General features: G+C 31.8%; 2 protein-coding genes and 1 non-coding gene across 3 annotated transcripts; 2 read left to right on the top strand and 1 right to left on the bottom strand.

Moving 5' to 3' along the window:
• Positions 1-1,218: 1,218 nt before the first annotated feature.
• On the top strand, positions 1,219-3,688 carry LOC125874845 (60S ribosomal protein L14-1). The gene is made up of 5 exons (XM_049555878.1): positions 1,219-1,379; positions 1,465-1,566; positions 2,754-2,883; positions 3,019-3,131; positions 3,434-3,688. The coding sequence occupies exons 1-5, from the start codon at positions 1,377-1,379 to the stop codon at positions 3,485-3,487; spliced, it is 402 nt and encodes a 133-aa protein (XP_049411835.1). The 5' UTR covers positions 1,219-1,376; the 3' UTR covers positions 3,488-3,688.
• Positions 1,929-2,010, top strand: LOC125875355 (small nucleolar RNA SNORD34). Its single transcript, XR_007447418.1, has one exon. It is a non-coding gene; the product is annotated as a small nucleolar RNA SNORD34 (small nucleolar RNA).
• Positions 3,689-4,414: 726 nt separating the features above from the next.
• On the bottom strand, positions 4,415-11,810 carry LOC125873136 (casein kinase 1-like protein 11). The gene is made up of 14 exons (XM_049554013.1): positions 11,148-11,810; positions 10,986-11,026; positions 9,838-9,907; positions 8,773-8,921; positions 8,580-8,675; positions 7,708-7,778; positions 6,988-7,049; positions 6,824-6,887; positions 6,619-6,703; positions 6,150-6,276; positions 5,936-6,009; positions 5,777-5,840; positions 5,276-5,409; positions 4,415-4,951 (listed from the first exon to the last, which is right to left on the bottom strand). Exons 1-14 carry the CDS (start codon positions 11,221-11,223, stop codon positions 4,685-4,687), a joined length of 1,380 nt encoding a protein of 459 aa, XP_049409970.1. The 5' UTR covers positions 11,224-11,810; the 3' UTR covers positions 4,415-4,684.
• Between the last annotated feature and the right edge of the window lie 7,376 nt (positions 11,811-19,186).

The following is a 19,186-nucleotide window of genomic DNA, read 5'->3' as shown; positions in this document are numbered from 1 at the left end:
TTGGGTCCGCCCCTGCTAAAGTACTGACAGGCAAGCTCCAAGTTATGACGCATAATTATATTTTTGTTGAATGTTTTTTTTTTTAAAATAAGGTTAATACCTAAATTGTAAGTATCATGTTGTTGTTGCTATTCTTTCTTCTATATTAATTTGGTTATAATACGTTTTTACTTGATCCGATAATTATCAAAATAACATTTCTACTTTTATAAGTCGGAAATAAATCGTCTACGTGCTATTCTTCTCAAACTTGTCATATGAAATGCATTAGATACTGTATCTTGTTGTGGAAGGTCATACTTTAAAGGGAAAATTGTACATAATGACAAACTATTAATTCAAATTAAATAGTATAACCACACTTTGATTTAATTGTGTCATGTAGCAAACTATTTGCCAGTCGCCTCTCTCCCTCAAACTCTCGCTCGCTCCCTCCGTGCTCGCCTCTCTCGCTTTATACAACAGAATTGTATAAATTGTGTTTCTGTTTGTATAAAGCGAGAGAAAATTGTAAATACACATGCAGATACATATATATTCATCCTGTACACTTATAATTATGCAATAAAAATATTCCCTTGCCCAATTCTCTTTTGCTTTTCTCTCTTTCTCGATTTATACAACATAATTGTATAAATTGTGTTTCTGTTTGTATAAAGCCAGAGAAAATTGTATATACACATGCAAATACATATATATTCATCTTATACACTTATAATTATACAATAAAAATATTCCCTTGCCCAGTTCTCTTTTGCCTCTTTCTCTTTCTCGTTTTATACAACATAATTGTATAAATTGTGTTTCTGTTTGTATAAAGCGAGTGAAAATTGTATATACACATGCAAATACATATATATTCGTCTTATACACTTATAATTATACAATAAAAATATTCCCCTGCCAACGAGAGGCTAACAACAATTTATACAAATGTCCTGCCAGCGAAATTATACAAATCTAAAGAGGAGCCAATGAATTATACAATTGCTTCTTTTTGCATATATGTATAGCGAAATAGACATAGCTTTCAATTGTATATGTATAGCGAATTATACATATACATGTTTACTATGAAGCGCAATTATGCAAACTTTGCTATAGCATACAAATATGATTTTTTTATTTGTATATGTGAAAATTGCTCTAATTTAAATAGCGGCGCAGAATGATCATATCTGTGCAAATCTCAGTGTCCCAAACCATATTACCTCATAGTGGGCCTAAGCCCATATAAAATTAAAGCCGCGAGTCCAGATCCAGACAGAATAACCTTACTCTATATCATCTCCTCGAAAACCCTAGTACTCACTTGACAATCCACACCAGTAGCCTCACTCTTGGCGCCTGATAGCAGCTCCATCAGATCGCCGAAAATGGTAAGTTTTGACGCAGTTTACGCATTTTCGAGCTCTGAGATTTAATGTTGAGATTTGAAGAAATGTGTTATATTGTTTTCTGCAGCCGTTCAAGAGGTTCGTAGAGATCGGAAGAGTTGCCCTCGTCAACTACGGGAAGGATTACGGGAAGCTTGTTGTTATCGTCGATGTCATTGACCAAAATAGGGTACGTGTTCTTGGCTTTTTTGCTTTCCTGAGTAGCTTTTATACTCTTTCATTTTGTTTATAACTGAGCAACTCCGATTATAGGACGTTCCAAACGCTTTGCATGATTCTCCTGATAGTATCATTTTACAATTACTTTATTCGCCTCAATCCATGCTATTTATGATCGGATTTATGGATGTTTACCGTTCATGTGGTTCCTAAAATTGTATTAGATTATCGTTTAACTCGTTGGTTTCATTGTTAGTCTGTTATTTTCTGGTTAATCGAATTTATATGTTGAGTGCCGTGTTGCCTTTGGAACTGCTTTGCCATATCTTTTGGCAAGGAAGATCGTTTTTCTTAGTTTATGAAGGATTCTTTCAAGGCCTATGATGGAATTTGATAACATGCCTACATTGTCTGATCATATAAGTTTGATTGAGCAACATTAACTGAGGCCTTGTTTTAAGGATTGACAAATAATAGTTTTTATGTATTTACAGTGGTAAAATTTTGAATTGGCAGCTATGAAAATCTTTTGCAATTATTAAATAATTGCTTGTTTGGAAATCTGTTTTTAAAACTATCCCATTTTCCATGGGCTATAATCATCTATACAAATTTTCTTTGTAAAGCCTGGAGAGTTATTTAATCTGTCTCTATTTGTCCTGGAATCCTCAAATATACTATTTTTTTTTGTTGATACAGAAACGTTTGCAAAGTGGACTACATTATTGCATCAAAGGATACATTAAGTTCCCCTAGGATCTGTTGTGCATTCTGTTAAGACCTTTACCAATTAGTAATACAGAAGGCAATAAATTAGAGTCTCTGGTGCGCTTTGTCAATAGCGTATTCAGCGCTGTACGTTGCCGAGAATGAAATGGGGCAGAGATTCTAGCACAAGGACTATCTTGCAATTGTCCTTGTGCATTCAGATGCCTCTTCATTTTTTGTCATACAAGAAGTAACTCATATCTTTTTTTTAACATATCAAACAAAAGAATGTCTTTTATAATATTTTGACAAGTTCTCTCACGGGTTGAGCTAATAAATAGGCCAGCTGGCGGGATCATGTTTTCATGGGCTAATCTTGCCACTCCTAGATAGTGGCTAGTTGTTTGATTGACTTATAAATTACTTGTACAAGATGGAGAAATTAAAAACTGCTTTGATGAAATACCTATCCATCTCTATAATTGACAGGCTCTTGTTGATTCCCCGGACATGGTGAGGAGCCAGATGAACTTTAAGAGACTTTCACTCACAGATATCAAAATTGACATTAGTAGAATCCCAAAGAAGAAGACCCTCATTGCTGCTATGGAGGCTGCTGGTGAGTACAGTGCTTAGAATTTTTTCTTTTCCCTCTCGAAGATGTAGATTAGTAATTACTTTAGCAGCTTCCTATGCATTCTACTTGGTTGAAAGTTTTATGAAGTTCAATCACTCTTTTGATTTGTGCTCCCAGACGTGAAAAACAAATGGGAGAGCAGTTCCTGGGGAAGGAAGTTGATAGTTCAGAAGAGGAGGGCCTCACTTAATGATTTTGACAGGTTCAAGCTTATGCTGGCAAAGATAAAGGTGTGATTATGTTTAATATTAAAGTTAGCTTCATTTTTTTCTGGACACTCTTGGTTAAAGCTTAGAGCAAGGAGATTGTTTACCTGAAAAAGTGGAGAAAGTCTTTTTTTTGTTAGATTGAAAAGGCAAAATGTTACGCTATCCTTGTGCTTCAACTTTATTATGGACAATTTTTCCTTCCAAACTAGACTTTACACTGTTCAGGTCCTGAAAATGTAGTTGGTTTGGATCCAGTCAAACATTGAGATTTCTGTGGTATTTGTCTTCTGTCACAAGCTGATACAATTACATTGATTTTGCAGAGGGCTGGAGTCGTGAGACAGGAGCTTGCTAAGCTCAAGAAGGAAGTTGCTTGAAAACTTTTTGATTAGTCAAATTTGAATATTAGATTTTCAAAAGGTGTACTTGTTTAGCTTTGAGATTTTGTTGCATTAAGGAAGAAAAACATATTTTTGTTTTTACTTCCAACGTCTTTCTATAGTTTTTCTGATCTATGATGATGAATGATCTTTTCCAAGAATTACCTGCTCCATCATTTAATGTAATGGCTTTTATCATTTTGTTGTGTGCAATCAATTAACTATGACTCTCAGTTGTAAGTTGGCAAAGGTCGAAGTATTGGTTTCTAGTTGTGGAAACCCTATATTTCCTGAGTTTTGAAGGCTGCTAAGGTTGTCCTTCGGGCTTCATTCAAGGTTGATTTTTCGGTCATAAACATGTAGGGTTAACTTAATATCATTCCTTCTGGTTTGGTACTATTGGTAGATCATTTTAAGTACTTGAGCTCCTAACTCAATGGAAGAGAAATGGTGTAACAAAGATGTGGCAGTGTATGAAGTAGGTCTAGACTTTGGAGTTGGAAATATGTACCCAGAAAAGGCAATGCAAGTAAGAAAAATCATGTCTAATCATGGTGAATTGTCATTTCATTAATAGAAGATACACTGATGAAAAGGGAGAAAATGAAGCAGAAAATTCAACTAACATGAGACACTGAATTATCTCTCTCGGAGTTAAAAGATTGATAAAACTTGAGAAAAGGTTCGCTGGCCTACAAAATCCTTGATTTACACTAGTACCATATGTAGTTTCTTCATGTGAAGAAACAAACTAAAAAGGAAATCAAAACAAATAAATTAAAATGAAGGGAGAACTAAAACAGAATCCCACAATCAAATATTCTAAAGTCGAGTTAAAAAGATGCATTCAGATTGACCCTAAAAGAATTCCTTTCACTAGGCATTCCAGCAGGCATAAGACAAAGGTTACATCAATTTCGTACAACAATATATTTATTCATATATATAGATATATATAAAAAAAAACTCTCGCACTTTACTAAACATTTCTTTGGATGAGTCTAAATGCACTATGGTGGCCAGCATCTCTAATCTAGAAACAAAAACAAGGAATATGATAAGTTGGATAAGCTTCAATTGTCACATATAGAAGGTACAGCACATTAACTAATTTACAGCACTTGGAGACATCCTCCGTAAATAGGATTGAGTGTTCAATCAATCAGGAAATTCTCTCTTTACAAGTGCATTCTCTTACTTTCTGATTGAAAGAAATTCAAAGCTCCGAAGAGGGTTATCATGGTTGCCCTTTGTGAGTGAAGTTCGCGAGAATGATGATGGTTTTGTTTCAATTCCCTGCTGAATTCTCTGTGTGGTAGATAGACGGCCAGTGCTTGACACTAATCTGCTTGAGCGACTATCCGTGGGTTCAGCAGAAGAGGTCGGTTTGCTGCTTGACATGACAGCTCTTTTAGAAGAGCTTCCATTTCTCGAGCTACGGCCTCTCTCTGAATCAGCTTGCTGCAAAATAGAGAATAAGCTTTACTAGTTTAGCACAACGGCTTTTTACCTAGTAGCTCAATGAGACAAAATTCAGATAAATATATCTAGAATTTAGATTTGTACCACATAAAATACTCATAGCTAAACAGTACATAAATTTTCTTATGCTACTTCTAGTTAATATACGAATAGTATATAAACTGTTAGTTCACAAAATATCCAGTTAGTGCCTTAACCAATAGCAAGTAAATAGATTACAACACAAATTGTCCGAGCCAATTGAAAGGAATTGTCTGTTATTTCTCTTTCTTTTTTTTTTAGAGAAAAAGGAGAGATCAATACCACATCTTTGGATGAAGGAATATCCTCTGAAGTCCTCTGTCTGGAGTGTTCCCCATGCCTACCAGCTGCAGAAGTATTCCTTCTGGAAAATGCTTCAACAGCACCAGTAAATCTATCCCGAATATCTTGCCCCACTAGATTAAAGAATAAACACACAAGCGTCAACCAGTGATAATTGTCAAAAGCTGCAATTTCACTAATAAGCAGAGACACGAGTAGATGCTGGCACACAAATTACCCTTACCACATCTGGAAATTAGAAGGTCAAGAGCGGATACTCATAATCCAGGAATTTAAATGCACACATTTTACAAATTATCTGTTACTGAAAATAAAACTCATAGATAAGACATGATTTTGACGTGTCTTGCTTGAAGAAACTAATTACCCCAGCCGAATAATCCCTATAATGAGCTACTAAAAATAGACATCATGCCTTATTTGAGAATACATACAACTTTTTTTGGAGAATATATGCATCTTCAACTTCAAAAATAATACCTGACGCCCTTCCTGGCCTTTCTGCAGATGGCCCAGCATTTAGTCCGGCATTCCCACTAGGATTCTGGAAGAAATACAACGCATTACACTTCTGTTCATAAGAAAGTTAAGCAGCGATTTTCAATGATAACATCCAAAATAAAGTTTTCAAATACTAACTCGTCCTCGAGAACTGGCACCAATCTGAGGATACTTCAAAATTGTCCAATCAAACACATAGTCGAATTGATAACCTGCACCAATGAAAGGTTAAGATAGCATCATGAAAGACAATCAAAGACTAAAAATGGGACAGTTAACAACAACTGGGGAAATTTTCGGACCAAAAAAAAAGTAGGCATCAAAGATATTTTTAAAAAGGAAGAGAAATTACCTTCACGAATAAACAAGTCTCTGAAAAGCCTCTTCAAATATGAATAGTCAGGTTTATCTTCAAATCTTAATGATCGACAGTAGTGGAAGTATGATATGAACTCAGATGGATAAGATTTGCACAGCACCTGTTGTGGACAAAAAAAGGAGTCTTCTCTGAATTACCTCATGCACTGACAAATCAGAGGCAAGATGGCCCAAACTAAGGCTAGACTTTATCAACCACAACGAGCTTGTTTTACAATAATCATAATAAGTACATTTGACATGATCCATACTTGACGCAAACCAGGGTAAAGTTTAGTGTTACTGTCATACTTCAACAAAATATTGAGATGAGGTGACTGCCCTGTACATGAACTCATCATTCACAAAAGGTAATGTAGGTTGTACCAAAATGTATTCATTTTTTTTTTTGAGGAACAGGTAACTGTATGTACCAAAATGTATTCATATTAGGTAATAAGTACCTCTATTGGTGTTAACATCTTTTTCTCACTGATTTTGTCATATTTCTGCTTCTTAGTACCACCTTTAAGTCCCTGCCATGGAAGGCTGAGCCAAAAAGAAGATGTCCCAAGTCAGGAAACAGGAAAACACCCAGAATTTACAATAAGAAACAGAACAAAGTCAGAAATATGACTTGAAAACAAAACAAAGGGCATAAAATCCAACCTTCCTCTAAGAAAATACATAAGCACATAACCAAGAGATTCCAAATCATCTCTTCTGCTTTGCTCTGCAATAAAAATGAAAAAGGGCAACAATGATCAGTTGTAAAAGGTACTGAAACTAACTATGCCCCAAGTAGTTCAAGCATCTAAACAAGATACACCTACCAACTCCAAGATGTGTGTTGACACTCGCATACCGAGCAGTTCCAGTCAGATTCTTGTTTTCCCTGGGGAAGAAAATAATAAAGAAGACCATATAGAGGCAGTCAAAATACAAATTTATCAGAACTGAGGAGAAAAGATGTAAAGAATGAAATAAAAATTTGACCAGCGCACTTTTTGAAACTACACTTTCCTTGCATCCTCTTTAAAAAAATACCTTACTTTACCTATCCCCCCAAAAAGTAAAATGACCAGCACAGAGTCATCATTGTTTCATCCTTTTTCTTTTACTGTTCTTTCATGGACTATGAATGAAGTCATGAGGAGGATAAAAGGAAATGCTATTCATTTTCATAATGAAGCAGATTTTGGTGCTTTAAAGAAAAAGAATCTATCAATACAGTCATGTCAAGCAAATTGATATAATTTTTCACTAGGGAAAAAACGAAGGTCACCAGAAATTGTGATCATGCCTCTTTCTCATCACTCTCACACTTAAACGTAGAAAAGAGCTCTAGAAGAAAAAAAACAAAAGAAAAGAAAAAGTGCAAAAATCAGACACCCAACATACAAAATTCTTGATGATGAAGACTTTCTATGGATATGGAAAAGATTCAAAATTCTGCTCTCTTTTTTTCCTTTAATAAAGCTATTCACGAGCATATCGATGTATGTGTATACATATATTTATCAAGGACCAGACCATGTCGAGATTGTTGTTACCTGTATGGTATATGCTTGTGAGTCTGGAGATCCCTATACTTTTTGGCAAGCCCAAAGTCAATTGCATAAACCTGTCATCAGTATTTAGACACCATTGCATCAGCTACCAACACTTTATTTTCCTTGAAGCTCTTACTTCAACATTGGTATTTGGTAAGCATAAAACATCCAATTACAGACCTAGAGAACCATTAATAGTGGATCAAATAGATAACTTAACCTTAGAAAGCTTAAAGAGAAAAGAAACATTAACTTTAACACCAACACCATATCAGAACATCAGAAGCTCAATTAAGTCATTCCTACACACCCTCAAGACATCACTCAATCTTTTCAGCAACAATACATGAGGTAATCCTACACTTATACTGTAGAACCCATTCATGAAGAAAGCTGGACACGAATTGTAGACTTTGTAAGCTGCAACAAGCATCGCTGTATGACATGATTACACCTAATAGCATACAAGCCAGTAGTTGGGATATCAACCACCAACATGCAGCCTCTTAACTTGAACAGAAGTTGCATTTCCAATTCAAGCATAAAGATAGCATGCACAGTTAAAGGAAGCAACTTAGCCAGAATTCAACAAAAAAGAAATCACACAAAATTGTTTCCACAACCAAATATCAGTAATAGACTTTAGCCAACCTGAAATCTGAACTCAGTAAACCACCAATGATCCCAAACTATGTAATTCTTTTCTATTATATGGTAAAGATAATAATGATCCCCAACTCATAAGGAAGAAAAGAACTGCTGGAAAACAGACATCAATAAGCGACTATTGGCAAGAGCCATGACGGAATACTTAGAAGTTCATTTTGATAATGCCAAAAATAAGTTTGTACAAGCAGGGCATGAACGCGTACCTGATTTGCCTTGCGACCTAAGCCCATTAAGAAGTTGTCTGGCTTTATGTCACGGTGAAGAAATCCTCTGGAGTGCATGTATTCAACTCTATTAATCTAAGAATGGCACAGGACAAGTTATTATTACCTCATGTAAATAGGCAAACATGTAAGAATGTTACTCTTTGGAAAGAAATGGCTTGTTGATACGTACGAGTTGATCTGCTAGCATTAACACTGTTTTCAAAGTAAACAACCTGTTGCAATAGTTGAAAAGGTCTTCCAAACTTGGTCCAAGAAGGTCAATGACCATTATATTGTACTCGCCCTCCACTCCAAACCATTTGAGGTTAGGAATCCCGGCTTCATTCAGAATGGAAAAGATAAGGAGATTAATTCACTATTCATAAGAGTGTCACTGGCAAATCTACTTGCTACATAACATGAACGACAAAAACATCATTTTTCGATAGTTAAAAATAGATGTTACAAGAATTTTGTATTTTGGTGTAGGGAAAGCATGATAGATGCCTTGTTTCAATGCTTTGAGTTTTTGGAATTACTAGGGATGAAACTGTAACAGCTATGCTGTAATGATAGGGAGGTTTTTCCGTTTTTGCAGTACTTCATTGGTACTTTTTTTAATGATAGTGGTGGTCAGATCAGTTTGTGTGAATCTTGGTTATTCCACCCGACACCTACTACCTCCTACCAACACATGACTGAGTAACATTGTTCATCAAGGCTTAGGCAGATGGAAAACGATCACCTTGTGGTTTTCTCTTCTTTTTTTCCTATTATTGCCTTGTTGGGTTTTGAAACTAAGATCTCATGGTTCTCCTCCCACTTTATTGGCCACTAACGCCACACTCTAGGGTGCTACTTCCATGGTACTTAATTAATGAATTCTACCTACCATATAAAGGAAAATTCAAACAAGCCCATAGAAAATAAGTTTCCTTTTCCATTAATATAATAACTTGCCATGTGAAATAGAAGTTGCATAAGAATGAATAGCAAAATCTCCAAATAAACAACTAGATAAATCTATTAATTTGAAAATTAAAACAAGGGGCCAGCAAGTGCAAGGTTCTGTAAAGCAGACCAGACTTATGCTTTAGTGGCACTCCACTGTTCTTCTCTCTTTGTTTCATTTTAAGAACTTTTTTTTGGGTTGTTTTTAAGAGTTACTATCCAAGAATAAAAATCACATTTGCAACATATGTTGTAATTTGTAAAGAGATGATATGTAATATCAGGGGGTGGAAGTGAGACTTACTTCCTCCTTGGAGTAGCATATAAATTTTCGATTCATAGTGCAGTTGAGGGTGCCTCGTCTTGACAGATTCCTGAAAGTTAAAACAACAAGAGAAAAAAACCCTGAAAACGGTCCTATCACACAAGTCTTGAAACCCATAACCCACAGGAGATTAAAACACATACTTACGAAATAACCAAGCCAAACATATCCAAAAACTAGTTTTGCATTCCATAAGCAGCATGATACCAAAAGAATGTAGAAGCTCATGGAACGAGAAAACATGACTGCTTTGGAATTCATATTCACATTTCATATTCTTTTTTTATCAACAAGAAATCACCTATATCCAACCCTTTGGGCCAACCACAGCCTTCGAAACTCGGGGACATTGGGCCCGCCACTCTACCCTTTTCCACAGCTTATTTTCTTTTTTTCGGTGGTAACACTTTGATAAAAGAAATAAATTTAAGTAGTTTTTTATAACTACATAGTGCAGTTCTACTTAGACTAGGAACCTCTTCTGGAAAATGAAGTATTACAACTAGTTAGATGCTACTTCAATATCTTAGATGGACATTCATCCTGTGTTCCAACTTCCACCAACTTACAAATGCTTCTACTATACACCTTAAATTTCCAGAATAGATATTCATGCTAAAAGAAGTTTCACCATTTTTTGTTGTTCCTCAGCAGAGTAGAACAAGCAATAGATAGAAAATTCATACAGAACAAGAGTTACTTGAAATCCCATCAGATTAACGCAACACAATAATGTCTCAAAACTCTTGTGATATTAAAAATATCGGCAATATGTCATGATAGCAAGAGAACAAAGAACAATAGAAGCAAATGATCTGTTTAAGCCATTAATTATGATCAAACTAGTTACCTGTGTAGGGATAAGTGTGATATTAGAGAACCCCAATTGCCTTAAAAAGGTAAGTATTGGACTGAAACAGACTGAATAAAGTGGAATAGACATACAAGATTCACATAACTGATCCTAACTGATTCGGGATAAGGTAAACTAGATTGATTTAATGTCACAACAACAATAAAATGCATTAGTCATTACATGGAAAAATGAATCCAACCACGGGAACTCCCTCTATGCAATAAAAAAGCAGAAAAAGATTGATAATTGCTGGTTAGAGATGGGCTCATACCAGCTTAATAGCAACTTCTTCTCCATTCTGTAAATTCACACCTGAATCAACAAAGACATAAGCAGGTAAAAAATTACTAATAATACAAATGCAAAATGAGGCTAATCCTGAATCATATAATATCAAACAGAATCAATGAACAAAAGTAATAACAGAACATACCTAAATAAAGCTCACCAAAAGACCCACTTCCAATCTTCCTTCCCAGCTTAAACTTCCCACCCACAACATGATCCATGGTGATTCAATCACCCTCTTCAAATTCACCAAAAACAATACTTTCACAGCAATAATCACCTTTTTTCGCCAAGAACAATACTTTCACACCAAAATATCGTTAAACAATTCAATTTTCAATCCAACCCCCACAATGAGGCAAAACCCAACAACAACAACAACAAAAATCCTAAAAATTATGCAGCAACAACTGTCTTATTCAGCTACACCCTTCAACAAAAAAAAAAAACTCGGGTCAATCTTCAAATACCCATAAAGAATTAGAACCCTAAATCCCAAATTAAGGCATCGATCCACATTGATCAATTAAAACAAAAAAAGGTAATCAACGTAGGATAAAAGTAGAAACAAAAACCGTGTAGATTTTCTTCTGTATATAAATAGAAAACTTTCGGTTTGTTTTGACAGAGGAATCAGAAAAAAGGGGACAAAGAAGCAAAGATCGAGGGGCAAAGTGAGAAATAGAAAGGAAAAAAAAGGTGTTTTTAGAAAAAGAAAGCAAATGATTTTGATGCTGTGTGCTGTGAACAAAGCTATGAAGAGAGATGAATATACGTGTGGGGTGGGGAATTTGGGGGAAAAAAGGACAAGGACAAGAAAGATAAAGGAAAATATGGAAAACATTAAATTTTTCGTGGTGAATTAATGAGAAATTTATATTGCTTATAAAATATATTTTTTATTATTATTTATATGTCATTTCTATTAAAATAGGTATTTTTTTCAATTTGTCATTTCACTAAATCAATATAAATAAACTATTTTTCATGTTTATCTTTTAGAGTTATTTGCATGTTATGTATTTAATCAACATAAGAAAACTAGTTAAATAATTTATGTTCATTTTGGTTAAATCAAAATATACTAATTTATGTTCTTGAAAATTTTAATTTCAAGAAAATATAAAATAAATGTACAATGATAAACTTACATATTTTCTTAAGAAGCACGAAACCTAAAATGATGACAACTAAATAAGAGCAAATGAAGTATAATACAGTGAATAAGAAAAGTCGTTGAATATTTTTTAATGCAAAATAATAATTTTTACTAGGGTAGGTTTTTGTTTCTCTCGGAACATAAAATAGGAACAATATTTTAAAAAAAATTATTACTTTTCCTTGTTCTTAATCTATCTGATGATGTTTGATACATAGAGAATCTAATGAAAAAGAAAAAAAATGAGTAGTGTAATCTAAAATAAGTTATACAAATTTTGATGGACGTGAATTATCTTATTATGGGTGAAAGAGAAAGGTTAAAATATTATTACTAAATATAGAAAAAAAATCTCCTTTAAAATCTATCAAAAAAATAAAAAATATGGCACAATTTAAGACATAAATAAATCGAGTTCATAAACAATCATTTGTTTAATTTATTAAAAGTAGGTGATATGTATTGTTTGAAATTAAAGTTTAAAGTTAATTTTATAAATAAATAGTTGTGTGTTTAAATTCGTGTGCAATTAATTCATGCTATATATAAATTATATTGAAATATAGGAAATATATATCCACACTCAGCAGAGTTCAATACTAAAGCTACATACTTAGGACTTGTTTGGATTGACTTTTGGCTTATTTTTGTTATTTTGGCTTTAAAATAAGTGTTTATAAGCAACTCAAACACTTCAAAATTGCTTAAAAGTTATTTTAGCTTAAAAACACCTAAAATAAGTCAATTCAAACGGGCACTATAATTGCTTACAAATTAAATATAAAAAATTAATTTTAAAATTTTGAATGTATTAAAAATGAAGATTTTCTTGTAAGAAAAAAATTAAAAATTATTTTTATAAAAAGCTATAGACTAGAGAATAAATTACAAGTTTGTTTTTAATTTTATCACCTTTTTTTTTATTGAGATCTGGGATTTTTTAAATTTATTTTATAAAGGGACAAAGACAAATATACTTCTGAACTATCGTAAATTGTATTCAGATATCCTCCGTCATACTTTTGAGACATTGATGCTCCTGTCGTGAAAAAACTAGAGCGTATAGTTCGAAGTTATATTTGTTCATTTTCCCTTTTATAAATGATCGAGAGATCTTAATTCTCGGTTATATTATATTTGGTCCCCCATCAAGCTGTAAGTTTTTTTAAAAAAATGGAGACAGGGACGGGAGGAACAGAAAAGTATATTGTAGGTGTAGAAAGGAATTAGGAAAACATGGAAAGAACAGCTGACCAACCATTTTTATTAATACATTGACTCAATGAAGGATGACCTCTACCCATTCTCACAACTCATAACTTATGATGGTTAATTCTAATCTGCGTCCCACGTGCATGAATTAAAAAAGAAGAAGATATTTTTCGATTTTGAAATTCTTTATTAGAATAAAAGAAACTCGGCACAAATCATGTTCATGCTAATAAATATACACAACTAGATGAGATATCTGTTAAAGTCTTTAGTTGCATTAGTTAATTGTCATTGGATTTCAGGTAGCTATAGGTTTTAAACACATTTACAAAGAATGTTAATTGCTGCGAAAAACACATATTTAGCAACAATTAAGTTATTGTCATTAATTAATTACCGCTAAAAATCATTTTTAATATAATGTGCGCGGGGATTAATTTGCTGATGTTTGGTAGTTGGCCTCCGCTACAAAATGGTTATGAGACTTCAAGCGTTACTGATTAGTAGGAGCAACACGATTGTTGGATCGCCATTGTACGTTGAGTGTTGCTGGGAATTGTTATCTTGCAGTTGGTAGGATTATCACTAGTTTGTGTTGTTTATTGGTTTATTGTAGGGCAAGATTCATCGACTGGAATCCGATTTTATAAGTCTAATATTGTATGGTGATAGCTGCAATGCTTGGGTTTGAAGATTTTTTCTACTCTTCAATATGCCTCAATAAAAGTTCGTGGTCGAGAAGCTTTTCATAGATTTGTTTATATGTAATAGTGGATTCACGAGCACGCATGGCTGCTGAAATTTCACGGAACTCATGTTCTAGACCATTGAGAATCTTGACAATGAGTTCAGCATTTGTGACGGGGGCATATTGAATGAGTTGGTCTTGACGAAACCAAAGAGTAAATGCAGAATTGACACTAGAGACCGTGCCTGTTGACTGTTGTGATAGTGTGAGATGGAGCATGATGAGTAGATCCATCTAGATGACCATAGAGATCATGACGGTCCACGAGCATGGAAAATATGTGCATTCCAAGTTGTAAAATTTTGACTGTCATTTAATTTTATTGACAATTGTAAAGCAGGATTGAACTGAACAATCGTGTTATTATCAATGTTAACAACACTATATAGTAAAAAATTGCCTATTTGTGGAGGGTGGGTGGGAGAAACAAAATAATAATCGTACTCACTCTCTTGTTTGCTTATATAAATATATATATATAAATAATATACAAAATGAGTCTAACAATAATCTAAGCTAACTCCACAATAATGGGGGAGATAATGCTAATTACCTAATCCTTATAACAACCTGCTAAAGGCCTAGAAAAACAGTACAAATTAACAGTAAATTAATACTGTAGTAATTAATAACCACCAGTAACTATAATGACTAGCTAATTGATACAGCATTAACTAATGCATTGATGATTATTCAAAATTTTGTTTTAACATTTGTAACAAAAGGGATATGATGCTACACAGTATATATTTACATGTATTACAATAAATCTTACACCACTTTTGTAATTGAGAGAAACTCGATAACGATATATATATAGGTTGTAGGCAATGAGAACTAATATACACTCAATTATTTGGTATCGAAATATAGTTATTGTTCCGTTACAACAACTCTCTCAGATCTCAATCAATGGATAGATTAATCATGTGATCCCTCATTTTTTTTTCAGATTATATGCTCCAAGTGACATCTGGAAATTAATATAATGCATGGTTCGATCATCTTAAACAATTTCTTTATTTTTTTAACTTCGATAAATTAAAATAAATTGAAACGGAGAGACCAGTACTTTTTGATTTTTTTAAGGAAAATGTGACATCCCGTAGAAAAACATCTTATTGTGTAGCACAAGCTTCATTTTATATGGATTAATTAATGGAGCCCATGCACCCAATAATTAATGAATAAAACAAGAGTTTATGCATGGCAAATTGCGGCAGCTACTTTATCTTGTTGATCACTCCTTTTAATTCATTTTGTGATCCGCCATGACGTGAATAATTTAAGGGGCCGTATGGCCATTTGATATGAAATTATGAGATAAAAGTTGGAATTTTGTTTGAATATGTAATTTAGATTTTTTATGTGGTATGTTTTTTCATAAATATAAAAAATTCATAAATCGTAAAATTATTATAATTGTCCTAATTTTATACAATCTTATCAAATAAATAAAATTTTATAAAATTTCATAATACACTATCACAAAGATATTCTTAAAAAATACATGATTTATTGATCAAACTTTAATTCAATAAAAAAAAAAGCAATAAGTAAGTTGTGGTGTACTAGTCTTTAATAGTCTCCCCATATAGTAGGGACAATTTTTTCACGTTGACCTTGCATTTCTTGTTCATATGACTAAGAAGACGAGCCAACATTGTTACTTTGAGTCATTTGTTGGTCAATTTGGTTGCTAAATAAATTTGATAAAAAATTAATGAATTTGATGAATATAAATGGTAAAGTAGAAATTGATTTGAAATAATAATAAATTTTATGTTAGTGAGAATAATCAATATATAAGATGTAAATGTTTTAAAAAGTAATGATATGAATTATAAATTTTATTTACTTATGAAATAAATGGTTAGTAGATATAAATGTGGGTTGTTTTACAAAATATACACTTTTGGATCAATTTTTATATTTGAAAAATCCCAAATCATGATTTTGAGAGAATGTGGGATTTCATTTCATGAGATGAAATCAGCTTGATATCGCATGTCTAAACGGTGATTTCATCTCATAATTTCATATCGCATATCCAAATGCCTACTAAGAAAAAAATAACTTTTTATTATATATATCTACGGTTGAATTTCTTCAATATACAACATAAGTTATAAAGTCTTAGATTTATTACTAGATCAAAATATACATACATTATGAAATTGTAAAAATAGATCGACACTCCTTATACAAAGTATTACGTAAACTCCTTCCAATTGTTGTTGTAGGGAAGCTGTGGCAGCTAGTTCATCAGCTTCTTTGGAAAAATTCAAAAATATTTTGAATTGTACAACCATAAATGTTTTTAAACACCATATAATAATGCATGAATAATCAAACCAAATAATCCACGTAATGCATTATGCATGTACTCGATCTCCTCTCTCTTCAAGCTGTATTATATATGTAAAAGGAATAATATTAATGTTGTAGTATATAATTTGTACGTGTTGAATATATTATGCAACCATATATCTCATTATTACTCTAATAGAGATATAACTATTATCGTGTTTATTTAATTATGTTCTTCAACACGCTTTATCATTTTCAATTTGACTTATTTTTTTTATATTGTGACTCCCTTTATATGAATTAATGTTGACTCTTAGTGGCCGTGAGACTCGAATATTAGACTTTTTTTAACTTAAATACCATATTAAAACATGTGATATCATCTTATCTAAAAGATTAAACTATTACAGACACACATTTATTTACACTTGATAATGTCTTTGGACAAGAGCGGAAGTAAACTTTAATACAAAAAATAATTTTGGTCCAAATTGCAAAAAAAAAAAAAAAAAAACTTAAAATTCCAAATTACATGTTCAAGCAAAACTTCAACTTCATCTCAAATGATTTCATATCATTATTTTATCTTGGCCAAAAGGACCATTAGTATATAAACACAAATAATTAAATTCTTCAATTAATAATGGATCAATAATGTTTCTATTTTGATTATTTTTTCTCTTATTTGTGGTACCTAGGAGACGCCAGTTGTGATAGACAGAAAATTAAGATTGAATCATTTCTATAAATATTGATGAGACATTTGAAATAAATTGATTATATGATTTTAAGATCTATAGAGGAAAATAGCTGGATTAAATAGCAAGGTCATGTGTTTTATCATAATGAAGTTGGTACATATAAATTATTTGAATGATAGATTTTCTATAATGCAATAAATAACGAAAGAGTTAAAGATTTATATATTGAAGATTATAAATTTATAATGCATATTAATATATTCAATTAACTTAAACCATAATTAAAGATAACCGTACTAAAGAAAGGAAAAAAGTCAAATAAAAAAGAAGATAATTTATTAATATTAGCATCATTTGGTAATCTAGAATTAATTCTAAATTATTTGTTAATTTAATAGCGGAGTTAAGATTTTGAATCCATGAGTATTAGATTCCAGACAAGAAAATTTACTAAATTACTTATATATTGTTAAATGAATTTCCAAATACAACTACCAAATTTGAATTAAAGTTGCGGAAACTCTAGAGAAACTTATAGCTCCGCTACTATATATGAGTCATTTGTATAACAGTGAAAGTATATATATATATGAGTTACTTTCATAACGAGAGGTATAACAGACCATTTTCTCTTAAATTAATAATATAAAGAATTTATTACAAATATCTCTATCTTAAATCAAAAATGAAAAAGTAAGATTTATTTATTTTTCATATTGAGACAAAACCAACCTTTTATTTTTCCTTTACTACTTTCAAAGCATGTGATGAAATAAAACAAAACTGCAACTATAATCTTAATGGGAGCACAATTTATCCCAACAACAAAACATTATAAATAATCACTTAATTATTATTATTATTATTAAAGTCATTTTTCTCCATCTTCTTTTTTCCCTTTTCCTTATTATTAAAGTCACTACATATTGATGCAAAGTGAAATTTTCAGGTCCATCTTTTTGAATCTTTTAACAAAGACAAGTATGATTAGGGTCCACTAATGTCATCTTCTAATCTTAATTTTGTGAACATACAATCTTACTTATTTATGAGGTGGGATCATTCCATGTAATGACACTTCATAGTTTGTCGTTATTTTTGTAATTATTGATGCTACCTTAACCAACAAGACATTCTTTCATTTAAAATGAAAAATTATGTTTGAGAAAATTCTCCCAAAATTTGAGTCATTAATGTACTTAAATTGCTTTTTCCTTGGTAAATGCTAAAATTTAAACCATTTTACTAATTTTCACTTCAGTTTATTACCTTCTTCGTTCCATATTAGTTGTCCATCGTCCTTAAAAAATCATAAAAAGAAATAGGGATAGTTTACTAGTTTTAATTCTTTAATAAATTCTTAACAAACTTATTTACACTTTCAAAAATAAATAATTGTAAGGATAAAATGATTTATTTATTGATTGATTTTGTAAATTGACATAGTAATTTTTTTTTAAAAAAAATTATGATAACGTGGACAATCAATAGATGAAAGGAGGCATCCTCTCGATTGATTTACGCAAGTGTTCTTTTCTTTTTTTAGGTTATTATCTAACTTTTTGAAGTTGTTCAAATATAGCTTTGAACATTATCCTTTTGAATGTTATTAGATTCGAATGCAGTATTTTTTTATTGATCAAACTAATTAACAAAATATATAATTATCATCTAACGTTTGTAATAACTTATAAAATTTTAGATCTTTATTTAATATTTTAATTTATTCAAAATAATTTCTTTAGATCGTGATTTAAAATATATATAAATTACAAACAATAAACATATGATTATTTATTAAATAATTATTTTTAAAAAATGGAAAATATGTGATTAGTACATCTAAGGGGTAATCTATTATTTCCATCATGTTTGGGGTTACGTGGATGGCATATATTATACTATGATCATTAATTTCTCCAAGCAAAATATTCTAAAAATATTAATATTAGTTTCAGAAGTGCACGGAACACTTGCAATGATTTTGGATGACAAATCTATCAAATCACGTTAAAAATAACTATTGATAATGATTCATAATAATAAATAGTGCT

Source organism: Solanum stenotomum, chromosome 8 (assembly GCF_019186545.1).
Source record: "Solanum stenotomum isolate F172 chromosome 8, ASM1918654v1, whole genome shotgun sequence".
In the NCBI taxonomy this organism is placed as follows: Eukaryota; Viridiplantae; Streptophyta; class Magnoliopsida; order Solanales; family Solanaceae; genus Solanum; species Solanum stenotomum.
This window is presented reverse-complemented; position numbering and strand designations above follow the sequence as displayed.

Coding starts and splice junctions, on each gene's coding strand:
- LOC125874845 (XM_049555878.1), top strand. Junction 1,567..2,753: donor ATGTCATTGACCAAAATAGG/GTACGTGTTCTT, acceptor TATAATTGACAG/GCTCTTGTTGATTCCCCGGA. Junction 2,884..3,018: donor TGCTGCTATGGAGGCTGCTG/GTGAGTACAGTG, acceptor TTGTGCTCCCAG/ACGTGAAAAACAAATGGGAG.
- LOC125873136 (XM_049554013.1), bottom strand. CDS start 11,223: ATGGATCATGTTGTGGGTGGGAAGTTTAAGCTGGGAAGGAAGATTGGA. Junction 8,922..9,837: donor TATGCTACTCCAAGGAGGAA/GTAAGTCTCACT, acceptor TTCTGAATGAAG/CCGGGATTCCTAACCTCAAA. Junction 5,410..5,776: donor AAGGCCAGGAAGGGCGTCAG/GTATTATTTTTG, acceptor TCTTTAATCTAG/TGGGGCAAGATATTCGGGAT.